General features: G+C 38.7%; 2 protein-coding genes and 1 pseudogene across 5 annotated transcripts; all 3 read left to right on the plus strand.

Annotated features, from left to right (window-relative positions):
- Positions 1-30: 30 nt before the first annotated feature.
- On the plus strand, positions 31-11,060 carry LOC145468034 (uncharacterized; annotated as a pseudogene). Its single transcript, XR_014042143.1, has 3 exons — positions 31-7,799; positions 8,744-8,962; positions 9,763-11,060. The product of XR_014042143.1 is annotated as an uncharacterized LOC145468034 (transcript).
- A 37-nt stretch (positions 11,061-11,097) lies between these two features.
- LOC145467943 (polyadenylate-binding protein-interacting protein 1-like) lies at positions 11,098-20,721 on the plus strand. 2 transcript variants are annotated; one of them, XM_081451587.1, is made up of 10 exons: positions 11,103-11,874; positions 13,935-14,530; positions 15,103-15,218; positions 15,832-15,937; positions 16,046-16,162; positions 16,570-16,691; positions 17,551-17,689; positions 17,948-17,993; positions 18,392-18,494; positions 19,685-20,721. In XM_081451587.1, exons 1-10 carry the CDS (start codon positions 11,739-11,741, stop codon positions 19,788-19,790), a joined length of 1,587 nt encoding a protein of 528 aa, XP_081307713.1. In that variant the 5' UTR covers positions 11,103-11,738; the 3' UTR covers positions 19,791-20,721. The 2 variants fall into 2 exon arrangements, with proteins under 2 accessions (XP_081307712.1, XP_081307713.1); XM_081451586.1 differs by lacking the exon at positions 19,685-20,721 and having other exon boundaries at positions 11,098-11,874; positions 18,392-19,675.
- A 960-nt stretch (positions 20,722-21,681) lies between these two features.
- LOC145468014 (uncharacterized protein CXorf65 homolog) lies at positions 21,682-27,303 on the plus strand. Of its 2 annotated transcripts, XM_081451679.1 has the most exons (5): positions 21,682-22,376; positions 24,398-24,484; positions 25,502-25,618; positions 26,199-26,276; positions 27,110-27,303. In XM_081451679.1, exons 1-5 carry the CDS (start codon positions 22,352-22,354, stop codon positions 27,301-27,303), a joined length of 501 nt encoding a protein of 166 aa, XP_081307805.1. In that variant the 5' UTR covers positions 21,682-22,351. The 2 variants fall into 2 exon arrangements, with proteins under 2 accessions (XP_081307805.1, XP_081307806.1); XM_081451680.1 differs by lacking the exon at positions 24,398-24,484.
- Positions 27,304-27,343: the final 40 nt, after the last annotated feature.

A 27,343-nucleotide genomic window follows, 5' to 3' on the forward strand; every position in this document is an offset into this window, starting at 1 on the left:
AGAAATGAAGCATGGATACCCAGATGTATTATCTTAAACAATACAAAAATACAGCGTAACATTTTGACAAAGGATGTGTTTTCCAAGGAGGAGGAACTTACCAGTCTATTGCTCGCTGAACTTGCTCAATGTTTCCCTGGTCACACTCAAGTAGTTTGTCCGTGTTTTCTAGTAATTTTCATGTACCATTTGATACATTTTGTGCGAAGCAAAAATTGTTACAGGACTTTGTGTATGCAGGGCTTGAACAAGAAGTTTTCCCTTTGCTTTATCTTAGGTTATTTCATCTAGTAGTATGTAAGACCTAAATGTATTTTCCAGAATCTTAGAGGAAGAATATTTACAAGAGGGAATTTCTACTTGCACTCCAGCTCTGCTATAGATACCCAACGGTTTTGAATCCTGGTGTTTTGTCCCGGAGAATGCATAATGAAACTGGCTAGCCGTCAATTCAGATTGCAGTATGATTTCGATTATGATAGATGGGCAACTGCTGTGGTAGCATCAAAGAACATGGACTCCAAACCAAAATTAGAATTAAGTCAATCAGAATGGGAATGCAATGTGTAACGTCTGTAATTTTAATATACATGTGTCAAACTGACTTTGACACCTTAGTGATGTTTACACAAATGAGTTACTGTTTATTTGACTGTTTATTGAGCAGCTACCAAATTATTAGCACTTGATTGAGTCACTATGGTAAATTGTGATCAGTAAACAAGGGGAAAAAAGGAAAAATGTCGGTTTTCAAGAGCTGCATTGTGCTGTGTTTGTGATACCCTGAGAGCAAAGTTTCCTTCAATATGACTCTGCTTGCAGGCTGTCAACGGGAACATTCTAATTGACCAGATTGTTTTATCACATTGGATTGTAGTGTTAATTTACTTTCCTTATTCATAGTTAAATGTGATGCTGCAGCTATTGATAAGCATGGAAGGAATATCACTGAATGTTATCAAAATGTATCTTGTCGCTACATGTAAGTTTGTTATATTGCAACAACTTTTTATGTTGAACTTCACAAAATATTGTAAATTATATGCACAAGAGGAGACTGATTTTAGGTACTGAAGTAGACCATCTATGCATAATGTATCTCTCCCTGGATAAATAAATAATAAATAAATATAACTTTTATTTACCCTTGGCAGGGTTTACAGGACTAGGGGTAGTGGGGCTGAACAAACAACTGAAACAAATAATTCAAACTGAACTGGATGGCTTGCCACTCTAGTTTAATTAATTGTGTTGAGCATTTTTGCCACTGGTTGCCCCAAAATTTACAAACTATATAATATCTGTGGTTAGTTGAACCTACAGGAAAGAGATGTTGAGAATCGCAGAAAAGTGCCATTCCCAATAACATACTGTTATTGGTACACAAATCAAACTTGAACCCTTGGCCTCAACATCTGTAGCTAGGTCTACAAAATATATCAGGTAGAAGGTACCATAACATCATTCTGTTATAATTATGTCCAAAGGAGTAGGTTAAAGTATTTATAAGTTAACATAATTCTTTTCCAGTGTTGTTTGAGATGCTATAATCTAGTACATGTAACTTCTGTAATGTAAAGTAATAATAATTACTTGTATCAGTTCAATGAACATTGTCATTTGGTCATAATGGTCACTCATACAAAACAGCTCTTTCTCTATAAGTATTCCTCAGAATGTTTGGGATTGACAGATGTCATTTGGGATACCCTGCAATAGGGTAGCTAACAACAAAGCAATGTATTGTATTTTTAGTAGGCAATTGTTCTTGTTTTTAAATCTGTGAATCTGTTTGGCTGCATGGCCCTTATCTTAGCTTCTACTCAGTCTAAATTTATTTTATAGAAAATTGGTTAATGCTTAATGTGCATCTATTGAGTTTTGGATGCATATGAGAGCTTGGAGAGCTCCTTGTAATAGGTGCGCCCTAATATGATAAGCACTCTTCATTGTTTATGAGTGCTATTACACTGTACATTTAGTTTTAATATAAGTGAAAGTGCTCATTGTAAGGTGAATTATGATGCTTATCACTCTTCAGAATGAGGGGTTAGCAATAATAATAAATAATAATCAAATCAGGAATAAAAAGCAGCGATATTTATGAATGATATTTCGACGGTTCCATGCCATCATTCTCAAATTCAAATAAAATACATTATGTGAGTTCATTATATAGTGAATGTACGTGTGAAGGTCTCAGTGCATATGATTAAGAGAAAAAAATAATCGATGAATAAAAATACCAAGCGTGGTGCTTTGAACTGTCAAATAAAAAGTTTTGCTTTAATGGAGTCAGATTGAGTGTTAATGTTGGTTTTTTGGTTTTTATTTGAATTTGAGAATGATGGCATGAAGCTGTCGAAACGTCATTCTTTAATATCGCTGCCTTTTATTCTTAATTGTTTATCGAAAACCTTAGTTATTAGAATAATCAAATCACAGTTAATAAATATATTTTCTTTTTCTTCATTTCAATTGTATAGATCTTAAGTGTTTTTTTTTATTGTTTTGATTTTTCCCTACAGGACTATTAAAGTTTTGTACGTTGGGATTCTTCTTCATTTTTATGCGATGACGTGTTGTGTGACATCATCGCTTTATGCTGGCGTGCATGCATTTCTTTGGATAGTGATTTCGCATAGTTTGTCGCGCTTGTGTCCGTGCGCTTATGTCGCGCACAATTTATTCCTCTGTGGAAGCGAAATGCACTCTGGGAGTTCCTTTGCTAGTTTCCTTTGCTGTTTGTAGGTTCAGCGGAGTGCTTTTAATTGTAGCTTTTAAAAGAAGATTTAGGGGTGGATTTTGGTTGAAACAGTATCGGATAAATTTGCGTTCACGGGTAAACTCATAGTAAGAACATATCCTCCATACATACAAGTTTAGATAGACAAGTTCATGTAAGTCGTACAGGCGATAGGTGAAGGCTTTGCGGCTTTCCTTTGCTGTTTGTAGGATCAGCAGACTGCTTTTAATCGATATGACAAGTATACAGTTAAAACAACTAATTAATTTCCGGTGAGGTGATTAGTGTTGCCAAATATTTTTAAAGATAATGTGTCGATTTCAGGGAGAGTAACATTCCTTTGCGGCTTTCCTTTGCGGCTTTCCTTTGCTGTTTGTAAGATCAGCGGAGTGCTTTTAATTTCAGCTTTTAAACGAAGATTTGGGGGGTTGATTTTGGTTTATACAGTGTCGGATAAATTTGCGCTCCCTGGCAAACTCGTAATAAGAACATATCGTCCATACATACAAATTTAGACAGACAAGCAAGTCGCACACGCGATAGTTGAAGGGTCTACATAAAACTTACGGACTGGTAGCGCAGTTGTACTTTTGCCAGTCTTGAAGTGAATTGAATGAGCATTGTATGAGCACTGAAATATACAGTTTACAGTGGTGATAATGAAGTCAGGGTACGATTCGTGATTTGCAGTTTTTAGTTTTTTATGAAGTTTTGGAAATGTGCTGTTTTATATTTTCTGTCAACGAAAGAGTGGTCGATAATCGTTTTGTCAGGGTAAAGACAATACGAATGTTCATTGATGACAAGTATACGGTTAACAACAAATTAATTTTCTGAAAGTGAAGAATGATCATCGCAGTAAATTTTCCAATTTAAGCAATAGGAAAGAAGAAGCCTGAAAAAAAATCAGGGCTTCAACGGGATTCGAACCCGTGACTTCCGCGATACCTGTGCGATGCGCTACCAACTGAGCTATGAAGCCACACATTGGGAGCGAGGTCAGTTAATTGAGTTCATATCTTCCCGTGAGGAGTGAAATGATGTGAAGTATATATGAAATAATTCATATTTGAACTGCGGTTGTAGATGAAAGTGAAGAATGATCATCGCAGTAAATTGCTTAAATTGCTTAAATTGGAAAATTTACTGCGATGATCATTCTTCACTTTCATCTACAACCGCAGTTCAAATATGAATTATTTCATATATACTTCACATCATTTCACTCCTCACGGGAATATATGAACTCAATTAATTGACCTCGCTCCCAATGTGTGGCTTCATAGCTCAGTTGGTAGAGCATCGCACCGGTATCGCGGAGGTCACGGGTTCGAATCCCGTTGAAGCCCTGATTTTTTTCAGGCTTCTTCTTTCCTATTGCTTAAATTGGATAATTTACTGCGATGATCATTCTTCGCTTTCATCTACAACCGCAGTTCAAATATGCATTATTTCATATATACTTCACAAATTAATTTTCTGTGAGGTAATTAGCGTTGCCAAATACCTTTAAAGATAATAAGGTGTCGATTTCAGAGAGAGAAACTTGTACTTTGCGGCTTTCCTTTGCAGTTTGTAGGATCACCAATGGACTACCCTAAATGTAATGTAATGTAAACCCCTAAAATTTCTAACCCAAAAGTTTAAGAATCAGTTTGTCTGCTCATGTTCCAATCTTCTAGGAACAATTTTTAAACGTTATCGCTTCTGCGTGCATTGCGTGCCGTTTATTCAACTTGTAGATGTTTGCAACACAGGTGAAATTTAGTTGTACATAAAACACTGTACTTAATGCCTCTCATCATTATCTAATTGCACAATAACACAGAATACGTAATACAGTATGGTATGTATTAAGTTATCTTGTTGTCACATTAGGAATGATACATGTATGTTGGAGTGGTGAATGGCAAATTTGAGACTTTGCAAGAGGGTAAAACGTAACTTTCTTACCCCTCGCAAAAGGAATCCCAAGAAAGCATTCAGAAAAACAATTGAGAGGACAAGGCTACTAAAATTGGATTTAAATTTTGTGAAACCTGTATTTTTTGAAGGACCATTTGCCAGCTTACACAAACTTTGAACTATTCATCTTCTTGCTCCTCCTCAAAGACTAAGTAAGCATGTTTATTTGATAACACATTACAACTCAATTGCTGGGATCACTGTGTTATTATATTGTCTTCTTGGGCAACATCCTTAGTTCTCACAGTTTCCACTCAGGTTTGTAGATGGGTATACTAGTAGACCAGCATCATATCCAGGGGGGAGTAGAAATACTCCTAGTCACTTTATGCCTCAGAAACCAGAGATAAGTCAGGGGCAGATCTAGGGGGAGGGTGCAGAGGGTGCTCATAACCACCACCCCCCCCCCCCCTGAGATGAAGCCTACTTCTTCTTATTCGCTTGTAAAATTTGTTTACCTCACCAGTCAGTTACGCCATTCCTTAGTGGTGCACCCCTCCTAAGAAAAATCCTGGATCCACCCGTGTAAGTGCAAGCCCGATGGGCTACTAGGCTTGAAGGTAGACTTCACATACCTCTACGTAAAGTTGCTTAAAGTAATAAACATCTTATGCATTTTTCTATCAGATCTGTTGTACAGGTTGTTGGTCCTGCAGATGGTTCTGCATATATCATTGATTACTATGGCCCCCGGTTAACGCACATCTCTAGGAACATGGACACATTTTACAAACCTCGGGAATAACAAATAATTGGCCCATTCTGAGCCGGATAATAAAATAATGTACATAGATGTAAAGTGGTGTGCCATTTATAGAAGAGAAGTAGGAAGTTGAAATGCTTTTTTGAACGAAAATAAAAGGTGCCGTAATTGCCTCAGTTGCATATTTGAATCACTTTATAAACTAGATATTCAATTATGTATGTAGCTTTCTGATCACTGTTGTTTTTTATGGTTTGTTTGTAAGACATTCGCAGCACCCAAGGTGAAAATATATAATTACATATTATTGACAACTGTACATAGTTAACTACCTTCTGGGTTCTGTCCTCGGTTACCGGTTCACAAGAACCGATACAAAAGACCCAACAATGTTCAACAGCTAAACAAAGGTTCGTAAAGAAAGGAGTACAATGGTTATTCCCTCTGTGTACCGGTACACCAGGACACAACCACCTTCTGTGTCATTTTTTCTGCCACAAGTGTCTTCATGTCAGCTATTTGTAAACAAAACTTAGATGAATCTTCATTGACGACTTTTCGCATGCGAAGAAAAACTTTCATGATTTTCACGCTTATAAAGAAGCCATTTGTTCAGTTTGTGTTTGGCTTTGCGCGCGTATAGTTTCTTTTTTCATTTCGTCTTCCAGTGCACGATAAGTATCGGCTTCAAGTTGTTGATCGCTGTTTCTCGCCACCATTTGTTGGTAATATTTTAGATTACGAGCAGTCTGTTTTTGTTCCTGAAATCCTCTGCGCGATTGGGAAAGTTAAAATTCGCCGCTCGATCGTTCGTCTTTTACTTCGCAGTCGTTTAGTTTGTCTTGTTCGTTGCACGCTAGGCAAAGTGACTGCTCGCAGTCTAGTTAATGTTATGTTCTACAGGTCAGCAAATCACCCACAAAGTATAAATCGTTCGCGATTTACGTCACGGTTTTTCTCTCGAGTTTGATATTTATTCCCTCCAGTTTCCTTTTCATCATTCAATTCCTTTTTTGTAAAATATAAATTAATTAACGTGATTTGCTCCAAGGAGAATACTTAGTAAGAGTGTTCTCGAGAGCACACCTCCCTTCAATTTGAACACGCAACAATCACCGGTCATTTTGGATTTGTGTTTGAGGAAAACTCGGGCAGGGAAATCACGTGATTATCGTGACGTCATCGTTTTTGAAAAGCTCCGTTTTCAAAACGTTTTCGTCCATACTAAAACGCAAAGCCGGCGTTTTCAAATTCCTCCGGTTCGAAGAACGTTTTCGAAAAGTTCCGTTTTCGTGGCGGATTAGCGTGGACGATTAGGCGTAACCGTAGAAATAAAGATGTGTTTTCAAATTTTCCCTGCCTAGTGTGGACGGGGTCTTTAATTATATAAAACGCAAAGATTATTTTTTAGAGAACGTGATAGCAAAAGCAAGTGTTTGTGCCTTATTACTGAGGTTTACTACGATGGAGCTAGTTTCAGACCACACGTGAACTTGAACTTGAAATCGCCCTTCATAGTTCAGATCAATTTAGCTTGAATTGTTTTCAGTGTCATTTTTTCATGCTTTTCTTATGAATAATCTTGCATACTGTTCTGAAAACAATTCCGTATGCATTCTTACGGGTTTAAAAGGACAACATAAAGACGTTTTGAATAGGATAGTTGAAATTCTGTGCAATAAGCATGCACGTAAGCATTTTTGAGTATTGTTAATAGAGAGGTTAAGCATGACGTTAACGGCAGACGGCAAACGGCAAAGATAACTTCAGATTTTGAGTTCTTTTCTTCTAATCCGTAAATAAAGCACACAAAAATGGAATAACGTCTCTTACTATTCATTGTAAATACAAATAATTTCACTCTACTCTACACACAGCTGAAGAGAGACGACAAAAGTTTCATTTTTGCCGGTTGCCGTTTGCCGTAAACGTCATGCTTAACCTCTCTAATAAGACTGGTTACGTTGAGTTCCTTTGTTATAATATAAGTGCTGTTACTTGTTAACTCATGGCGTATCTCAGCAGTTGAAATTATGCACTGAAGTCATCTTCAATGCCTCAAAACCGAACAGGCTCAATTTGCGCTCCTGAATTGTTGCTAAATTCTACACCACTGGCCACATTTACACACAAGCATTCTAAAACTAACGAAGTTTCGAATGGAATGAACTCGAGCCGGTCGACCCCGCCAACAAAGTTAGAAGTCAAATCATCGATGGCTTCAGCGAGTCTCTCTGGTAGTACGCTTGGTGTGTTGCTGCCAGTTTGTCTTCATGCAGTTTTTCTGTCGTGTGTTGTGTGCGTTTATCACTGGCAGAGTCTTAGAGAACGGAGATTGGACATGGAAGATGAACGAAAGCTTTGAGGACTTACAAGGAAACTAAGGTGAGAAACCGTTTGATATCTATCCCACATCTTCACTGAATTTAATATACCGCGGGTGAGCTATATGTCATTTACATGGATCGTGGTCCTTCCTTTTAGAGGTTAAAATTGATGTTCTAGTATCGCGTAGCGTGTTTCATTTCGATTTGTCAATTCTTTTATTTAATAACCTCGTAGGTTGCAAATTCATAAAGTACAGTAGCAAATTTTCTGAGCAAAATAGAACTAATTAAAAAAACCCTGAAAGTTGTTAGATTTTTTTATCACAATTTCCAACAAGCATCTCCATTACTTTTACCTTGAAATTTTTTCCGATTAATTTGTTCTTCAGCTGACCGAGTTTTCTCGTTTACTCAGCATGTATCCTTAATTGTTTATTTTGTCAGATTTGATACGCTTGGAGGAGGCCAGCAAAGTTTTATACGGCGGGGGGAGGGGGGGGGGGGGGGCGTCACGAGCTCGAGATCCTTACCTTTTATATGCAATTTTTGATAGAAGAGGTAGCCCATTCTTACGCCCAGTTTTTTTTTAGAAATACGACTCATGCACATGCCTACATGCCTACAGTAGGTAATAAAGTATATCCTTTTCCCACATAACCCATTTGTATACCTCTATAGCCTGAAATTAGGGAGAGTTATCCAGGGGGTCTGTTTATCTATGGGGGTGCACCTTCGGAGAAAGGTTGGGCGCTTTTTTAAAAGTGAAGCAGTAGATTTTTTTTTTTATTCTTGGTACATCGATCGCGTAAGCAACTAATTGAATGATAAAAGTTTTCTTGTTATCGTCATCTGCGTGATCAAAATGTTATGATATTTGGAGGAAAAATTTGATGTTCATCGTCTACGTAATCACAAACCGGGTCAATCAATTAATCGTGATATTATCAAGCTAACGTCAATTTTTCTGCTTTTCTATTGATCATAGACGTCTTTTCCTTTCAGAACAAGGTACGAATGTATCCATGGAAAACGGTGAGAATTGAAGACCTACCTGATATTAACAACAATGGTGAATTTAACATCCCGTTCTCTCCGGGAGTGAACAGAGGAACAGACAGTTGGTATGGTGCCATTTTCCATCCCTCCTCCGTTGTATAACAGCTTTCCGGGCGTTATGAGAGGTTCACAGTAAAGTTAGTGATTTTACAGGGTAACCTTCAGGTAGCCTAACCGTGATGGACTGGGCGAGACTTCCTCAATTTCTCCTCCCTCTTTCTTTTGACCGGCGTTGTCTGTATACTTTTGTGTCTCATAAGTCGGGCGTTTCACTATACCTGATCTCGGCAAAATATACAAAACTGAATTTGGCAGTACGACCCAGTTCCATTGCTATTACTGTAGGAGTCAAATGCATGTTAGGCCAGATAGTTTTATTCGTCTTTAAAGGAGCACTATGCTATCTTTACAATAATATCGAATGTCAAGGAGATTAAGCGAAACAAGACTCATTGGAAGAAAAGATAACTGTCAAAAGGGAAGTCATGGTGGTGCATTGATAGGAATACAATGTCTAGACTGTTGAGAGTCTGTTTTTCTCTCGAAATTCATGATGAAGCAAGACGCTTTAGTTTAAAGGGGAATGGGCGCGACATGGACGCGGCGCGCCTCATTCCCTACTCGGCTGTACCGCCCTTTGTCGTTCGCGATGGCTAAAAACTCATCGAAGTGACCCTAAGAAAAAAGACTGGCTACCAGCAGTTTAACAATGGACAAGTTTGTAAAGTAAACGAAATGTTACTTATTTTTGTTTTTGTTTTGTAGTTGTTTTTTTTGTTTTTTTGTTTTTTTGAGGTCCTCACAATTACCCTGAATCGAATTTTAAGTTCGACTGTGGGGTTTACCTACTTCTTTTCCATTGTCGTTTAGTTAGATCTTATGACTTTTTTTATCATCTTCGATAATTAAACGAAGGGAGATTAAGGATCTAAATTAAACTCAGTTTGCCATTCTCGTCCCTGTAGGATTCAGCTCCTCGTTAGAAGCTGATTTGAACTTGACATCTGCACCATCAAGGTCAGAAGCTGCTACCACGAAAACCTGCGTGTTTGCTCCCTTGAAGAAAGCAAGAAGCCCCGAATATGACGTCGTCCACGAAGGAGCTATTCACGTGACCCATTTCGATGATGACGGACAAATTGTTTCCGTGGAAACAATGAATGGTTCACTGTTAGAATACTGGATGTAAACGTACAAACTAAGGTAGCCGCCTCTTGTGGAAATAATTGCGTGTTAAAGGTTCGAAATATGTTCAATTTAAATTTGAATAAATCTGAGTGCAACACATGAGTGTTACATTTTTGTTTGTTTACTCGTTATCTAACTACAGCAAAGGTGGTGCAAAGTCAAAGAGATTGGTACTAGCTAAAAATTAGGCTCGATTTCCACCGCTCTCAGTCTCAAGTACGATCTACGTTCCTTCCCGAGAGGGTAAGGTGCGGGCTCCTTTCCCAAACAGCGGCTGGTAGTCCAGTTTATCTAAAAGTAGGAAAAATTCAGGGTGCCTTTTTTCAAGGTGTTGTTCGGAAAGGTTTTTGAAGAAGCAAAAATCCTTTTTGTACCTTGCTCTTATTATTTTTTTTTTTTTACTTTATGTATCTTGCGGCTTGCTAACGCCCCCTTCCAGAGGGATCGACGATGCGATGTAGTCCCAGCGATTTTCCTCTTGATGCTTCCTCTTCTAAGTTGCAAAGCAACACGATATTTAAATACGCTCTTTGCGCCATTAAAGCCGCTGTGACAGTTTTCGGAGAACTCGCTGGGATATTTTTTTGATTAGATCGTGAGGATGACAAGGATGATCAAGGATCGGAAGCTCTTAGTACATCGAATCACGGTCATTTCGCTCCATGGTTGGATCGCTCCAAGTCAGTCCGTTCCAACCAAAAGTGAGAGCGCTCCACACAGGCCGAGTTTGGTACCTCGGCAAACCGAGTTTGGCTTGGCAGTGGATGAAAGAACGAGGAATAATCTATGTGCAATTTGGAGCGAACTGACTTGGAGCGATCGGCTAACCTTGGAGCCAAGTGACCAGATACCAATTCATCAGTTCAGCGAACAGTTTGCCCTAACCAGCTAGGTTTAGACCTGTACTTGTTCCCCTAATTGCTCTTGCTAGCCAAAGTACTTGATCAACACTTGTCTAAATCTAGCAAATCATTGCAAAGGTCATGTCCTGCTTGAGTATTTTGCCCGCAGTTTATGATGTTACTCATCGTGTAACACCAAGACTACAACTCACGGATATAAAAGAAAAAAAAAATGCTTAGTTAACGAACTAAATTCTGTACCGGTGGCAGTCTTTTTTAAGCTTGGCCGCGGAGACAAGAAGCATTCCGCTGCATGAGCAAGAAAAAAAAAAAAACATGATATACGCGTACCCACGGAACGGGCGGGAAAACGCACGTAATTAAACAATTCAAGTTTCACCTTGCTGGTTATTGGACGAAATAACTGCCTTGGTGGCCCTGGGGTATGAATGGGAGCAATGGATCATATCGATAACTGTGTCGATGGAGCACTAAACAGGAGATTTTAACATTTTGCAGAATCAAGCAAACGCCAAACCATGGCTACATACAGTGGGAGCCCGCCTTGCAGCCAGGCCACCTCATTATTACGGCCACTTTATTCTGGCCCGGACAAAAGCTCAGTCAGTCTTTTTCTTATAAGAACCCCTTTAATGCGGCCACCCCGTTAACACGGCCGTATTTTTGAAGCCCGTTGGTGACCGGATAAAGGGGGTTCTGTACTTGTCTTGCCCATTCCGCCCGGCCCAAGTCCTACGCTACCTCTGGTTGTTGCAGGGTTAATACAAGGCCTGGCCGCTAAAGCACCTTGTTTGGGAACTTCACAAAGCTTTCAGTTGACGTCGAGTGTACCAAAATGGTATCGTAATTCCAAGCAGGTTAGGCTTTTTGAGAATCTTCCGATTGATAAGATGCCTAAAAAATCAGGAATAAAAGCTGACGAATATGAAGGCAAGCTCCGGCGACCTGGCGAGAAACGGGAGATTTCGACCACACAAGATGGCGTTCAACAAGAAACCTCTCCCGCCTCAAAGGAAAGTGAAAAAGGTGAGAAATTGCGCTTCTTTTAGCAATGATGGTTAATTTTGGCATTTCGTTAACTGTTGTGTAAAAGTTAGGCGCTTGCATAGCTTTTAACAAAATCACATCGACACTTTACTTTAAGTAAAGTGTCGATGTTAATTAGAAATTCTTGTACACACGTGTATATGTAGTGAACAGTACTGAACATGTTTTCAGCGTGTGTTTGATGGAATTTTATAATGCATGTTTATACGATCCCTTAACTTGCACATATCACACAGAAGCAAATTTAAATAAATTCTGTACGAAAAAGAGTATTTTGTCAGAATGTAATATTATTTAAAGTGCCTATGAAGTAAAAAATAATTGCTGCTGATTTGAAAAGCTTTTCAAAGTAAAGAAGAATGGCGTTTTCCTTTTTGGAATATCTTTTTTCGTTCTAGAGATATTCACGTTTTTGTATTGTAAGTGATGACGTCATAGGTGGTTCCACTAAAACAGTTCAACACTCAATCAAGAATATCTCTAGAAATATTAAAGCAGTGTTCTTTAAACTTGGCCCCAGAAATGTACATCACAAAAGAAACAAAATGACACCCGTCATGCCGTCGCCATGACAACAGTTATGCCGCTGGTCCTGTTTTAATTAAAACTAACATTACCAGATTTTTTCTTAAACAATGATCATCCACTCCCAACGATTTAATGGCGAGAGTTAAGACAATATGGGAATCATGTGTGTTCTGAGCAAGACCCTCTGTCCCTTTTTGAAGGGTTGCAAATTGGCATATTTGGTTTTTCACAGAAAGAGACTGGAGCCAAAAGTGTTGCCATGGCAACAACACAGAAAGTGTCATTCTGTTTCTTTTGTGATGCACATTTCTGGTGTCAAGTTTGAAGAACACTGCTCCAATATTTCTAGAGATATTCTTGATTCAGTGTTTTACTGTTCAAGTGGAACCACCTATGACGTCATCACTTTCCTCATTTGCATAATACAAAAACGTAAATATCTCTAGAACGAAAAAAGATATTCCAAAAAGGAAAATGCCATTCTTCTTAACTTTGAAAAGCCTTTCAAATAAGCAGCAATTATTTTTTACTTCATGGGCACTTTAAAGTTAACTGAGACATGAACAAGTACTGTGAAGAAACCGATTCAAGTGTAAAATTGCAAAATATATTACGGCCATGTCATGACAGTCATGTAGTCTATATAGTTCTTCAGTTATGTACATTTCACCAGCTTTCTTGGGGATGACATCCTGAACCTAATAGGGGGATTGTGAACAGGCTGAAGCAATATTTCATCTTTTGTGATTATCTCCAGGAATGGGACAATCTTTTGAATAAACTCCCGTGCATATCATTGTCCTTTACACACAGTTCTCCTAGTTCCCCAAAATAACATCACAACAAATTCCCCTTCTTATAATGGAGTTATTCTTCCCAAAGAGGGAAAACAGTGAGGTGTAAGTGATTACCGGTAATGAGAAACAGTGAGAGCATACATGTGAGTGCAAAAGCCATGTTCAGCCCTGGTGAAAGTCTTTTAAGGATCTTCAAGGATTATTGAGTATCTTGATAGGTGTTTGAAGATCCTCAATGTTGCTTGCCAGTAAAGGATCTTCAAGCATTGTCAATTTTTTTTTCTAAGATCTTCCCAAGATCTTTGAAGGTATTGGAGGGTCCGGATTGCAAAGACTTTCATTAAAGAATCTTTGCAGATCTGTCAAAGTTCCTGTATAAACCCTTGAAAGGTATTTCAAGATCTTATACAGCTATAAGATCACCAATGATTCTGTAAGGGTAAACACATTCTAGTACTTGGATTGCAGAGCTGTGCCCTAGAAGTGCCCAAGTGCCACAGGTGATTAACTTGTGCCTTTAGGTGTCTGGAAAAACTTAGTAAATACTTTTGTCATATTTATAAGCTTAAGTGCTGGGCACCCAGGATTTCATGGTTAGGAACCTTTGGGCTCCTCATAGTTTTTCTTAGACCACAGCCTTGAATTGTCCACATTACAAAATCCAGATTTTGATTGGCTAAAAAGAATGGTTACTTTTATTTTCATCCTGAATAGAGAAACCACCTTTACCAGTAGCAACTGAAGACCCTAAGGTAAGCCAAGCTTCTGAGGAGAAACCTGCTGAGGAAGCAGCAAACAACAAGCAAAGTGAATCAGATGAAAGTGAGAAGGTTGCTTTGACGCAATCAATTGCCACAAGCAGAGGAACAAAGGAAGTTACAGAAAATCAAGAGGACAATGCTTCAAGTGGTAATAAAAATATTAAGGAAAGTCATGTTGACAAACCTGATGAGACAGTAAAACATGAAGAAACTTTAACACCTGAAACTCCAGCCCAAGCTGTTTCCAAGTTATCACCTCATGCAGTTGAGTTTGTTCCTAAAGGCACCTATAATCTGGTATCTGTAGTCAACGCTCCTGAATTTGTTCGAGCTCCAGTCCCAGAACAAAATGACCGACCTCCACTACTTCGTCAGAAGAGTAACACACCTGAAAATGAACTGATGAACTGCGTAAAGGATGTTCTGTTTGGCTTAACACAGAGCCCTGGCGAGTTACATTATTATGTTGACACTTTGGTAGAGATGTTGAAGAAATGGTTAAGTACGCTGACTTCCTTGAAGGAAGTTGTGGATGTTATCTTTGAATATGTAAGTATCTTTATCTTTATTTTTTGAAAATTATTATTTTTTATCGTTTGTAATGAATTCCAGATGCCATAGGCACCTTCTGATTTCTCAATCTAATTTGCAGTAAGGAGGGGTTTGACTGTTCATTGAACCTGCAAATTCATGAGCAACATGTAGTTTCTTAATATAAACTTAAGGTGATTAATCTTTCAGGGCTGGGTTGTTTAACAGTCATTTTATTATTAAAGCTAGTCCAGAATTAAAACAAGACCAAGGGGTTTATTTCTGTTTTATGCGTAAAAAAGGCATTTTTCACTGCTAACGCTTTTCTGGAGTTTATGCTTGGGATGTAAAAACTGGAGGGCACAAAAAAAATGTCTACAAAAATTCACTGCTGTAATCAAACTTCACGCTAATCCTGGATGAGCTTAATCTTGGCAAACAACTGGGCCCAGAGCTGGGGAAGTAACAATGCAAATTGAAAATGTTACTGAAAGGTTGTACTTTGTAGTAATTAGAAAGCTAATCAATTTTGTCTTTGTTGTAGCGTCGATATTATAAAATTAATTTGTTGTTGAAAACTTTTCTTTCAGTCAATAACAGAACCTAACTTCCAATATATGGCAGCCAGACTGTGCAACTTGTTATCCATGGAAAATAGTATTGTACTAAAGAATAATGAAAAGTTCAGGAGTGTATTGATGAATAGGTACTTGAAAAATGTGTTCTTTGATCAAAATACAGATTGGCAATATGCTGAATATAGGTTATACATGTCATGGTAACTATTATCCCCATTTCCTGAACATCTTGAAAATCCCTAAATGTGGGCTAAAATGGAGTAATATGGAAAAAAGGAATTATGGCAATTAAGTAAATTACATCATTTGTAACTAAGTTGAAGGCAATTTTTAAAAAATGTGACATGAATGTGTTGACAACTGGACAGTTAAATGTAGCTTTAAATCTGGAATCATCATGCACATTTCTTGTCATCAGTGCATTTTTTTTTACTCTTAAGGCTGATTTTCATTAGTGCGACATAAGCACTGTAAGCTAAAATACACAACTGCACTACGATATTGATAATTAGCACCATTTTGGCTGAAAAATCCTTATCAAAAGGTGATACTTAACAACACCTTTTAAAGTATTGTGTCTGCATAGGTTGATTAATAATATTTATGATTATGCTTGTTCGCTAACTAGTGAAACCAGGCTTTCTCTTTTTTCTAACAAGACAGTAAGTATGTCAACATGCATGTTCTGAAGTTTGTGTGATTTAGAGGGTTAACCACAAAACTTTACATGTACCTTTCCAGGTGCAGAGATGAACATTTAAACAGAGAGGCATCTCTTCATCCTGAAACCTTACCACGATTGCTTGGGTTTGCAATGTTTGAGGCTGAGCTCTTTTGTAACTACAGGGTAAGCACACAGATCTCTTTCAGACTTTACCTTGCTTACAGGCTCGTACACCATGATGCTAACAGTTTCAATTAAATTTTATGTACTTTTTTGATTGTTCATTTGCAGCCCTTAGGTGAGAGTCAACCTTTAAAAGTATTTCACAGAGGATTGTTGGAAATGTTAAAAACCCTTTTACAAAATCACTCAGAGGACTGTCTTAAATGCATTGGGAATATGTTAAAGGTACAGTGTATGTTAACCCAGACAGAATAAGATTCAGATAATGAATGCCACTCAAAAGTTCTCCTCCACCAGAGTTTCCATTAATGCACAGGTGTTCATCTTATATGCACAAAAGATGAAAAGGATGCACAATTTCTTGGCAAAGTGCATCCTTGGGATGCAGGAAAAAAGTTCCAAAAATTGTTACTAAATAGGCGAAGGATCCCTGAAAAGCAAAAAGAAGCTCCAACTCTTTGAAACTGGGGGTCCCAGGGACCCTTAACCATCAAAACTAGTGGAAACTCTGTCCACTCCTCTGGCCTTCACTCTAATGCTGCAGCACAGTGTTCCATGTAGCAGTTCAATGGTTTATAATAATAAAATTATTTCTTGCTAATGAATATTTTATTTAACTGACTTGTGCCTAGATGACAGGTTATCTTCTGGATGACCCCATTTTTATGGTGGAGGACAAGGAGAGGAAAGAAAAAGTTGATAAAGTTTTCTCTGATGTGGAACAACTGCAGAAGGAATCCAAGTTGTCAGACAGGTACATGTACATTATACAGCTCATAATTTTTACATAGATGCATGTCTATGAAGCTCACCCTTATCAAGATCCAGTATTCAGAACACTCACTCTGCAAAGTTCTATGAGTTAATTGCCTCATGGTACTTATTATTTTGATCTTAGGTTTCAAGTTTAGTTGACTGGTAGGTCAAATATAATGTTTAATGTACGGTAAATATGTACACCTGTAGGAAGAATGGTGGCCTAATGGTTAGCCGGCAGAACTCCAGATATGGTGGTCTTTGCTTTAGCCCTGGCAGGAGTCATTGTGTTATGTTCTTGCCAACGATACTTTACTCTCACAGTGCCTCTTTCCTCCCAGTTGTATACTGCAAATGGGTACTGACAAATTTAATGCTGTGGTGGTAAAGGTAAAGTCTGCATACAAGCCAAGTGGCCCATCAGGCCAGAGCTTATCCCAGTTTCAGTCGCATGAAGCAATCAGGAGTATTTCTACTCCCCCCTGGATGGGATGCTAGTCCATCGCAGTGTTATCCCCAACATTAAGTTCGCCGGTACCCATTTATACACCAGGGTAGAGAGAGGTACTGTGAGAGTAAAGTGTCTTGCCCAGTGTCCCCGGCCAGGGGTCAAACCCGGACCACTCAATCCAGAGATGAGCGCACTAGTCATGAGGCCACCGCACCTCCACAATTTAATGCTGTCAGGTGGCAAAATGTTTAATATGTGAATTCACATTTAGTATCACTGTACATGTATTTATTGCATTTTAATGGTACCTGAATTTTGGTATAACAGTTTCATCACATGTTATTGGTTAGACTAATTAATCACAGTGATTCATTTGCCTGCTTATATTTTATTGATCTCTCTGTAGTGTCAAGACTTTACTTTCTCAAGTTCTTGAACTACGATCCACAAACTGGGGTTTCAGTGGGACTGAAGGAAGTGCTGGGGCATTGTTGCTTCACCCGGCAAATGACGAAAACTACATCTCTGATTATAGTCTAGCCATGGTATGTTAAGTAAAGATTATACGGCATTACATGTATATTTAGCCTTATTTGATTTGATTTGATTTTTTTTTATTTTATTTACCCTCAGCCTGAGGAGCACACTAGCTTAACTACTGATAATCCTGGGTACAAGTCGTTTACTATGATAGGTTTTAACTGTTTTTTTTTTTTTTTGTTAGATCTACATGTAGAACTCTTTATTAAGCTGTTTTAGCACTTACAGTAATAAACATTGAACTTGTTCCTGTATCAATTTAGGAACAACTATCCTTGGATGACGACTTAACCCCAGTTACAAACCCAGGTAAGGCAAACCCTTATTATAAACCTAAGATAGCCGATTGTACTATTAAATGTTAAGCTCCTATGAAGCTGCACCTTTGTTTTTAAGACTTGGGTAGAATATTGCAGGTGTAGCTTACATGTACACACAGTCATGTACGTTCTATTTCAACAACTAAGCCATGAAGATGTCAACTTTTCATTATTCTATATTAAGTCTGGGAGTTACAGTTAAAGGGGAAGGGTGTGAAAAGTGGAAAGTCTGAAAAAAGAACAATAATTAGGAACTTCTAAACTCCTGCAACTACGTGTACTTTCCCCTCCATTCCTCTTCACACTCTCTGATCATCACAAGAGGCTGCCTAGTCTGCTTGCCACAAGGAATTAAAAGATTTACCTCTGAGCTTCTCCACTTCATAGAACAATGGAGCGACTACTATGAAGATGATGGGGAGGAAGGAGCTCTTATACATGATACTTACCAGTACTACTTTGCAGAGAATTATAATGAAGAAGATTATGGGTATGTACCTTCGTGTATTATCTTAAACAATACAAAAATACAGCGTAACATTTTGACAAAGGATGTGTTTTTCAAGGAGGAGGAGCTTACCAGTCTATCGCTCAGTGAACTTGCACAATGTTTCCCTGGTCACACTCGAGTAGTTTGTCCTTGTTTTCTAGGAATTTCCCTGCACCATTTGATACATTTTGTGCCAAGCGAAAATTGTTACAGGACTTTGTGTATGCAGGGCTTGAACAAGAAGTTTTCCCTTTGCTTTATCTTAGGTTATTTCATCTAGTAGTATGTAAGACCTACATGTATTTTCCAGAATCTTAGACGAAGAATATTTACGAGAAGGAATTTCTACTTGCACTCCAGCTCTGCTATAGATACCCAACGGTTTTGAATTCTCGTGTTTTGTCCCTGAAAATGCGTAAGGTCACTGGCTAGCCGTCAACTCAGATTGCAGTATGATTTAGATCACGATAGATGGGCAACTGCTGTGTTAGCATCAAAGAACATGGACTCCAAACCAAAATTAGAATTAAGTCAATCAGAATGGGAATGCAATGTGTAGCGTCCCGTGATTACGAGTCATGTTTATGTTCACGGTATTGTTCAGACTTGACACTTTTTTGTGTTAAAGGTATATATAAACTGCTGGCTGTCGGTCTTTTCTCTTAGGGTCACTTAGATGAGTGTTCAGCCATCGCGAACGTAAAAGAGTGGTATGGCCGCGTAGGAAATGAGGCGTACCTCGCTCTTTAGGCTGAAGCGTCTCGGCTCATAATCCTTGCTGAGTTTAAAACAGATTGCCAGCAGTCTATTGCTTAAATAATAGAAATAAATAATTGGTAATAAAAATAAGTAAATAAGATATCTCAATGGTACATCCGGGGAGTGGTTCTTTGTCTTTGTGTTGAAATTTTAGAAATGTTTGTGGTGAGGAACATATAGAAACTCTCGAAACAAAACAAAAACCAGGAGAGAGGGGTTATGGAGATAATTACCTTGTTTTAGAGTAGTTTTCAATTGAGTGTCGTAAAACCAAAATCAACCCAATTACTTACCAATTAGACTACTCAGCCAATCGCAAACCGCAATAAAACTAAAACCAAAGCCAGAGTAATTGCCTGATTACATTTGACTCTCAATTGAAACCCACTTTGACCTTTGACTCATTATTATTTCATTGATATTTTTTTCAGTCATTCTGAAGCTGGTGGTTATTACCTTGAAGATGATCCAGAATATGATGACGAGATTGAAGAAGAGTTCGAGAAGTTCTTACTAGAGCAAGGGACACAACAGTGATTTAAAACAGGAGAATACACTTTATTATGTAGTTTTCGTGAATAAGTCATATTTCAGGTGTTGTTTGTTACAGTTAGCGGAAGAATGCAGCAGTGCAGAAGAATGCAGCAGTGTATAGAATCTCTTTTTTAGGATCTTAGATTTATCAGCATAGAAATACTCGGTCTGCCACTCTTTGTCCGATCTTTGCAAGTTCAGACACTACATATAGTTTACGCCATGGAAAACAGTTCAACATGAAGCTACTGCTCGATAGCTTTGAGAAACTTGAATGGTTTAACATAACAGAGTTAAACATTTCCATCCACATTAAGACTAGTTTACTCTCTTATTGCATCATAAACGGCATCAAATGTAGTTACTGCTCAACACCTTCATACAATAGGGGTTTCAGCCACAGACTTAAAAGTTAGAACCACCTTGCATAGCATCATAAACAGTACCACATGAAAGTACTGCTCAATAGCTTTCATTTGAATGGTCACACACAAGGGTTTAATCCACCGACTGAAAAGTTAGAACCACCTTGCATAGCATGATGAACAGGGCCACATGAAAGAACTGCTCAACAGCTTGAATGGTCACACACAAGGGACTTCAAGATTAGAAAGAACCACCTTATACAGCATAATAAACAGTATGTAATGAAAATACTGCTCGGTAGACATCATTTGAATTTCATCCACAGTCTTATTTTTAAACTCAGAATTAAGTTGACTTACTTTAACTGGAAAAACACGTGATGACTTCCTTTCAGGTTGTCGAAACGTCAGTTAGTGACAATAGCCTTCCCCCCTCACCCGAACAATCACAGAATACGACTCCCTCCCCCCCCCCCCCCCCCCCTCACCCAAACAATCCCAGTAAACTAACTACCGATATTATGGTTAATTAAATAAGTTATGCTACCAACTAATATAATAAATTTTTGTAGACGAGAAACGAGAATTTTTATGTTGACAATATAGCTAAAAGAACTTAGACAAGAGTGATAATTGTGTGTAAATATATAGATTGTATTGGTCACCCAAGAGTGAGTTGAAGTGAAATAATGTTATAGACCACAGTAGCAGGTAAACCTGCACCCATATTGCCTGTCATCTCTGCCTTAACACGGAAGAAAAAATTTAAAGAAGACTATTTTAACATGTTGATCCACAGAGCTCATTAGCTGCCTGAAAAAGTTTACTGTACTGATGAATTGTGTGTCTGTCTTAAAGTTGCCCTGTTTTTCGGTAAAATGTTTGTGGTCATGAAGACCAATACCCCCAGTAGGAGATATACGATGAAATAAAATGAATGTTAGCTGTGTAAATGGGCACTCTCGTACGTTCGCATCACGGGACGCAGGGCGTCGGAATAATACACTGCGTAAAAACCGACACCAACCTTGTTACTACGTTCTGAGTTATAACTGGTGTGAAACTTCACGTGCGCAGGAATGGATCGTGCAATCCATGGTTGTGGTCAGATAGACGGTGCCGCCTTTGCTTTGACAGTGTTTCTTTGACCTTGTTTGGGTTAGAATGGCTCTTGCTTTAGGAATTACATGCACGCGTGCTTTGATTAGAAAGAGCGCGTACTTTAGTTAAATGGAGCACTAGCTTTGGTTAAAAAGGTCATGCTTCGTTTAGAAAGAGCACGTGTTCTCGTAGAAATTAAGCGGATAAATTTGAAAATGGCGTTTTCATTCTGAAATTGCATCAAATGTTTTCCGTTTTTCAAATATCTCTGGCGTGGAAAGATGGAGTTGTTTTGTCAGTAAGAGCGCCTAATTTGATGATTAACAGGGCGTGCTTTGAGCGCGTGCCTTGGTCCGAAGATCGCGTGCTTTGGTGAGAAAAAAACGCGCGCTTTTGTTGGAAAGTGCAGTGTTAAAATAGCTTTAGAAAGAGCGTGTGCTTTGACCAACAAGAAAAAGAATAAACGCCAAAAAATACATTATTTATAACTTAAATTTGTTTAGTTCCAAGTGTGAGTGCCGAATATATATTTGATAAGAAAGGTCTAGAGGATGTACTTTGGTACATTTCACTAAGGTCAATTTAGAGGGTGACAGAGAACCATTGTTTACTTACAATAAATCAGCTTGATCGAAAATAACCAATCCTGCCCAAAGGTGGGTGTCGAAAAGTAACTGGATCTGCGATGCGTGCATTGAAAGGTTTTTCGCACCTCTTGTAGCCAATAAGATCTTTCAAGACGAGAGCCAAAATTCACCAGCATTCGTCAGACTAAATAATTCAGAAGAATTATTATGCACACTTTTATCACTCCGTTTTTGCAACGATTAATATTTCCATAATGAGTTAAAACGGTCTGTTTAGATCATTGTCTCTTTGCTGTACGTGTTCACCGAATCGATCAATGTCAAACTCGGTAGTATGATTTGTTTACATTGGTTATTAGTATAAAAGCCGTATTTTTGTAAAAAGCATTAATTAGCATTTGTCAACTTGCGCATTCTTTCCTAACCCCGAGCAGCCCATGAGCAAAACAGGCTGGTTTGGAAAGCAGACAGAATCCGTGAGCATTGAGTTGCTTGAGCAACTGGAAAAGAAATGTTTATTACTGTTAAATATGGAGGTAGGTTTAATTCCCTTCGTCAAGACCTTTTACTTTGGCATCTGCTTCTCAAATTTAAGAGCTCGAATCATGCGCCGATTTCAGTTCTGAAGACATCAAACTCAGCAGTCATAGTGGTTTACATTTGAGACTAAAGACACGTTTGGGAGTCATTTTGTTTCCTTCAAACCAACCTAGCCTTTAGACTGTTTGAATTCTTTAACTGGACGTCCGGTATTAATCCGACTCAATTATGGCGTTAAACAAAAAGAAGCCAGGAGGGATTCGTTGAATCATCATAAGCCATTAAGATATGGCGGATAACGACCTTGTACAAACGAATCAATTATAACTCGAATCAATTATGACACTTGCATTAAATAATTCCCTTAGACTGTCCTTTGGCGGCAAGAAATTCTTCGTCCACCCGCAAACTCAAACTTGTTTGGCGTTTTCGCGGTAGTTTCGGAGCTTCTTTGAGTGCAAGTCCATAGGGTTAGGGGAGACAGAATAAGGAAGGTTTTAACTACTAATACCGCTGAAATTTATATCCTCGCTCAGTAAAAACCTGCTTACAGTCTTGAATTAAATCGTCCTCAGTGGAATGCCTTCACCATTCGGTAATATGCTTTGTTTAAAGGGCAGCGAGAACCAGCCTCCTTCAGTATAACTTTTACGTTTGCGATTGAAACCCTTGCGTGTGACGACTTAAAAGTGAAATCTCTCGAGCAGTTTCTTCATGTCAGGGATGCTGTTTGTTGCCAAGCGATCATCGTCTGTTCTTGTTGGTTATTATTTTGCAAAAATAAAGTGTACGTAAGATTTTGTTTAGGTACTCCTGGGTCGGTCGAGCTACAACTCGTTACAACTCAGTTGACTTAGCTGGGCGACAATCTTCAAGGCAATATTTTGGTAAACCAGGTTGAATTCACAGTTTCTGTGCAGTTCAGTACTGAGTGTCAGATGGCAGAAACATTGGTGTTTCTGACGATCCCATCTGATGGTCATATCCTTGCATTATAGGGGAACATGTAATTAAGGCATGCCGGTATCTTCAGCACACACATTCCACAGCGTATAAAGAGAAGATTTAGTTGTCATCACCGTCTCCTTATATGTCTAAGTCATGCGAGGGTATCCGGAAGAAAATAAAAAGTCTAAATCATGGATTAATAAAACGTAAGGAAAACAAACCGTAACAAAAGAGCACCCCATTTATCGTACATGACAGTGAAAAGCGTCTTGTTCCGAAAGCAACTGACTCTGAGTTATACCCAATACACGTTATTCCAAAATGGCAGCCATTTAAGTATTCTTTTGTTTACTTCAAATTAGCCCTTTTTACCTCGTTCGTAAACTCGAAATTCAAAAGAATATTTTCCCTTAGACGAGGTAACAAGGGCTCATTTTCAAGTAAACAAAAGAATACTAAAATGGCGGCCATTTTGGAATAAGGTGTATGTTTTGCAATAGGACATATTCGTATTCTCAGTATGGACTGGAACTATCTTGCAGTGAAGGCTCGTGTGAGGGAGAATCATTAAAAAGAGATTAATGTCATTTAGATGTTGATTTAAAAAACACTCTCCGCATTAGCCTCAGTTCCAAGCTAGTTCCAGTCCAATACCGTGAATACAGTCTATTCGCATTACTCTGATATATATATATAGAGAGAGTCTATGTAAGAACTGAGGTGCAAATGGGCCGGATTGTAAATTTCCTGACCGAGGTCATCTGCGGGAATAATCCATGTTAAGAAATCCGATCAGCGAACGTGGTAAATACCACCGTAGAACTTTTAATCCCCGCATAATCAGGAAACACGTGTATAATCACAGATCAAGAACTTAAACAGTCCTACAGTTTCAACTCGCGGGAATCTTGTTTCTTGAGCAGGCAGCACGCGTTCATTTTGGTAGTTGTGCAGAGGCTCTACCTTGTCAAGAACTATTCGTTCATTTCGGAGTCTTTCTGCGAGAGAGCCGAGAATGAACAGAAAACGTTTTGTTACGTTGCTAGATGGTTTCTTTTTTGTCATCTAGATCGCGAAGAGGCACTTTTCAACCCAAACTGTCGCACTCTTCACCTGCTAGAAGACATTAAAAGGCGATGTAACTGTGCTGAGAATGGTACGTATAGGCTAAGTTTAGGACCCATCCGACTTTCGACCCAACTGTACAAAAACGGATAATTTTTTTATGTTCATGTTGGCATCAGGTTTTCACCAAGAAAAACAGACTTATTTAAACGTTATCCAAAGACGAGGGTCTCAATGGGGTAGTGGATTTGAAGGCTACTGGTTATTCCCATTGATACCCTCAAGAAAGGTCTTCGAAACATGAGCCGCTCACCCAGGTAACATCAACCAGGTGGCCGGGTAGCCAAGAGTCTCAAAACCAAGGTCTTCTCCCTACGATGTTCAAAATGGCGGCTCGTCGGACATTTTGAAAAGTGGAGAAGACCCTGGTGACGAGGTTGCCAAGAGGTCCCCGTAACCAACGCCATGTTAGATTTTATTTTGAGTTTTTATATGGAAAATTCGAAAATAGAGAAAGGTACATGGGGACGAGAGGTTCTTTGTAAAGAGATCTTCCTTAAGTCACACGCCCTGCTATGGCAAAATAAAACTCATTAGGTGGGCTGTAAGAATTTAGATGTTAATCAAAACACGATATATGCATCCCTTAGAAAACTCTGGTTACAATTATTCCACGCGTGCGCGTTGGGTATGAGATGGTAGATAGCCAACGAGGCGCTTAACACCAAGTTGGCTATAACCATCTTATATCCAAAAAGCGAGAGTGGAACAGTAATTGTTTCATCAAAATCGCCCCCAAAATATAGCAAACTAGACTAAAATAAAAATAAATACGCCCCAAAAAATCATGCGTACGCTTGCTGTATTTCTAGAGCATTGTATAATGGCTCATAACCTGTGATGGCTAAGCCAATGAAAACTCTCGAATTGCATTATCCAGTGATCCAGTTTTAAATAATACTTGATCGACAACGACAATAACTAATATTGCGAGAAGATACTCGATAAAATCGAAACGAAATCACTTTTTTTTTCTTGATGATATCTAGAATTTCAAAAAGTCACTCACTCTTGACCATTTTATAATTTGATTATTTCCTTCCCGTAGCGGTTATTGACCTGTCGGATCTTCAGGGTGCTGTAAAAAATCTCACGGACCATCAGACATCAAACGCCAGCGAATTCCTCAACGAAAGAGAAACCTTCATCCTCGTGCTAGTAGAAAGTAGGAATGTCACGGTTGTACATTTAGTTAATGCAAACTAGCAATAACGGAAAATACAGTAAAACCCCTGGGGTAAGAACCTATTGGTTTAAGAAACTGTTGGAAGAAATTTGCCATTTTAATAGTCAAAAATATAAGAACCTGTTTAGCCATGCAAGATCAAGCAGGTTCTTATGTGGCCGGTTACCGGCAAATTACCCAAGGAGTGTGACCATGAGATTATGCTTGTGAATAAATATGCTATATATTTAAGAACGAAACCTTAGTTTGTTTTTTTCTCTGGTAACCAACAACTAAATCTCCTTCATAGAAATTAAGAACCTAAAATAGGAACCTACTTAGCCTAAATTGCCAATAATTATCCCAAAATACAAAAACATATTTTACCAAAAAATGTTGGTGCTTACACTCGGGATTTAATTTTACTGTAGTTCCAGGTGTCAGCGACTTCGATAGTAAGTTTATCCAAGGGAAAATTATTTGCGTTCGAGATAGCGGGGAGTTCGAGATAAGGAGGTGAATATAAAAATTAATTTCGATACTTTTCAAAGCAGTTACAGTGTTTTAATTATTCTTTCAGAGAACTGTGAAGGTCGCGACTTTCCACTATACACGCCTCTTCTTCAGGACGAGGATGTATTAACAACAGACTTTTTAGGTAGGCGCGTGCAGCTTAACTTTGTCGAAGCTTTGACTGATACATGGAGTGTCTGCCACATTGTATGCAGCTGTTTCGAAGAAATTAAGGTTATCCTATAATAGCGTAAAAGTGTACGCAGTATGCCGAAAAGTATTTGGGGTAGCGTTAGTCTACTGCTGTTTCCTGGAACTTGACGGGGGTATCAATAGCTTAGATAGAGAAGTAACGACAGTGTGCATTGTGGTTTGTCGTTCCTTCTTTATGAAACATCGTGAACTTCGATCAAGCAATGATGATTTGCCATTACCCATAATACCTTTCGTGAGGGGGCGCGGTGGCCTCATGCTTGGTGCGCTCGACTCCGGATCGAGCGGTCCGGGTTCGAGTCCTGGCTGGGGACATATATTACGTTGTATTATTGGACAAGACACACTCTCTGCCCAGGTGTATAAATGGAACCGGCAAATTTCATACCAGGGTGACCCTGCGATGGACTAGCATTTCATCCAGGGGGGAATAGAAATAAATACTCCTAGTCGCTTCATGCTACAGAAAGTGGAGGTAAGCTCCAGCCTAATGGGCCACTTAGCTCATATGCAGACTTTACCTTTTCAACATAATACCTTTTGGCATGGTCGCGTGCTCTTTTCATGACAACCTTTCTGAAAACAGCTTTATCAAGAGTGTATGTATTTCTTGTTTGCTCTTACTTTTGTAATTTCAATTTTTATTATCGTCAGGTCACTCTTGATTTATTGTAAAAAATGCACAAAAATTTGGTCCAGAGATTGTTGCTCAGTTAACACGTACCACTTGAATTTAAAAGCAACGTCGTCTGCTCTTCATTCCAGAAAGCCTACGTCGCACGCCCACGGACACCCTGGACATCAGCGGTAGAACTAGCTCGCGGGGCATACGTCGTGGAAGCTTGAGACCAAATATAAAGACCAAGCTGTCGGGAAATCTCAGCCCCACGGGAAGTAATCCCACGGGTAATAAACTCCCCGTGGGGAGAAGGCGATCCACAGCCAACCGTCGAAGTTAACTAAACCACACAACTGTTGTTGTTGTTGTTGTTGTCGGAC

Source organism: Orbicella franksi, chromosome 14, assembly GCF_964199315.1.
Source record: "Orbicella franksi chromosome 14, jaOrbFran1.1, whole genome shotgun sequence".
Lineage (NCBI taxonomy): Eukaryota > Metazoa > Cnidaria > Anthozoa > Scleractinia > Merulinidae > Orbicella > Orbicella franksi.

Coding starts and splice junctions, on each gene's coding strand:
- LOC145467943 (XM_081451586.1), top strand. CDS start 11,739: ATGCCTAAAAAATCAGGAATAAAAGCTGACGAATATGAAGGCAAGCTC. Junction 15,219..15,831: donor AGGAGTGTATTGATGAATAG/GTACTTGAAAAA, acceptor GTACCTTTCCAG/GTGCAGAGATGAACATTTAA. Junction 17,994..18,391: donor AACCCCAGTTACAAACCCAG/GTAAGGCAAACC, acceptor TCCACTTCATAG/AACAATGGAGCGACTACTAT.
- LOC145468014 (XM_081451679.1), top strand. CDS start 22,352: ATGTTTATTACTGTTAAATATGGAG. Junction 24,485..25,501: donor ATGTAACTGTGCTGAGAATG/GTACGTATAGGC, acceptor TCCTTCCCGTAG/CGGTTATTGACCTGTCGGAT. Junction 26,277..27,109: donor ATTAACAACAGACTTTTTAG/GTAGGCGCGTGC, acceptor TCTTCATTCCAG/AAAGCCTACGTCGCACGCCC.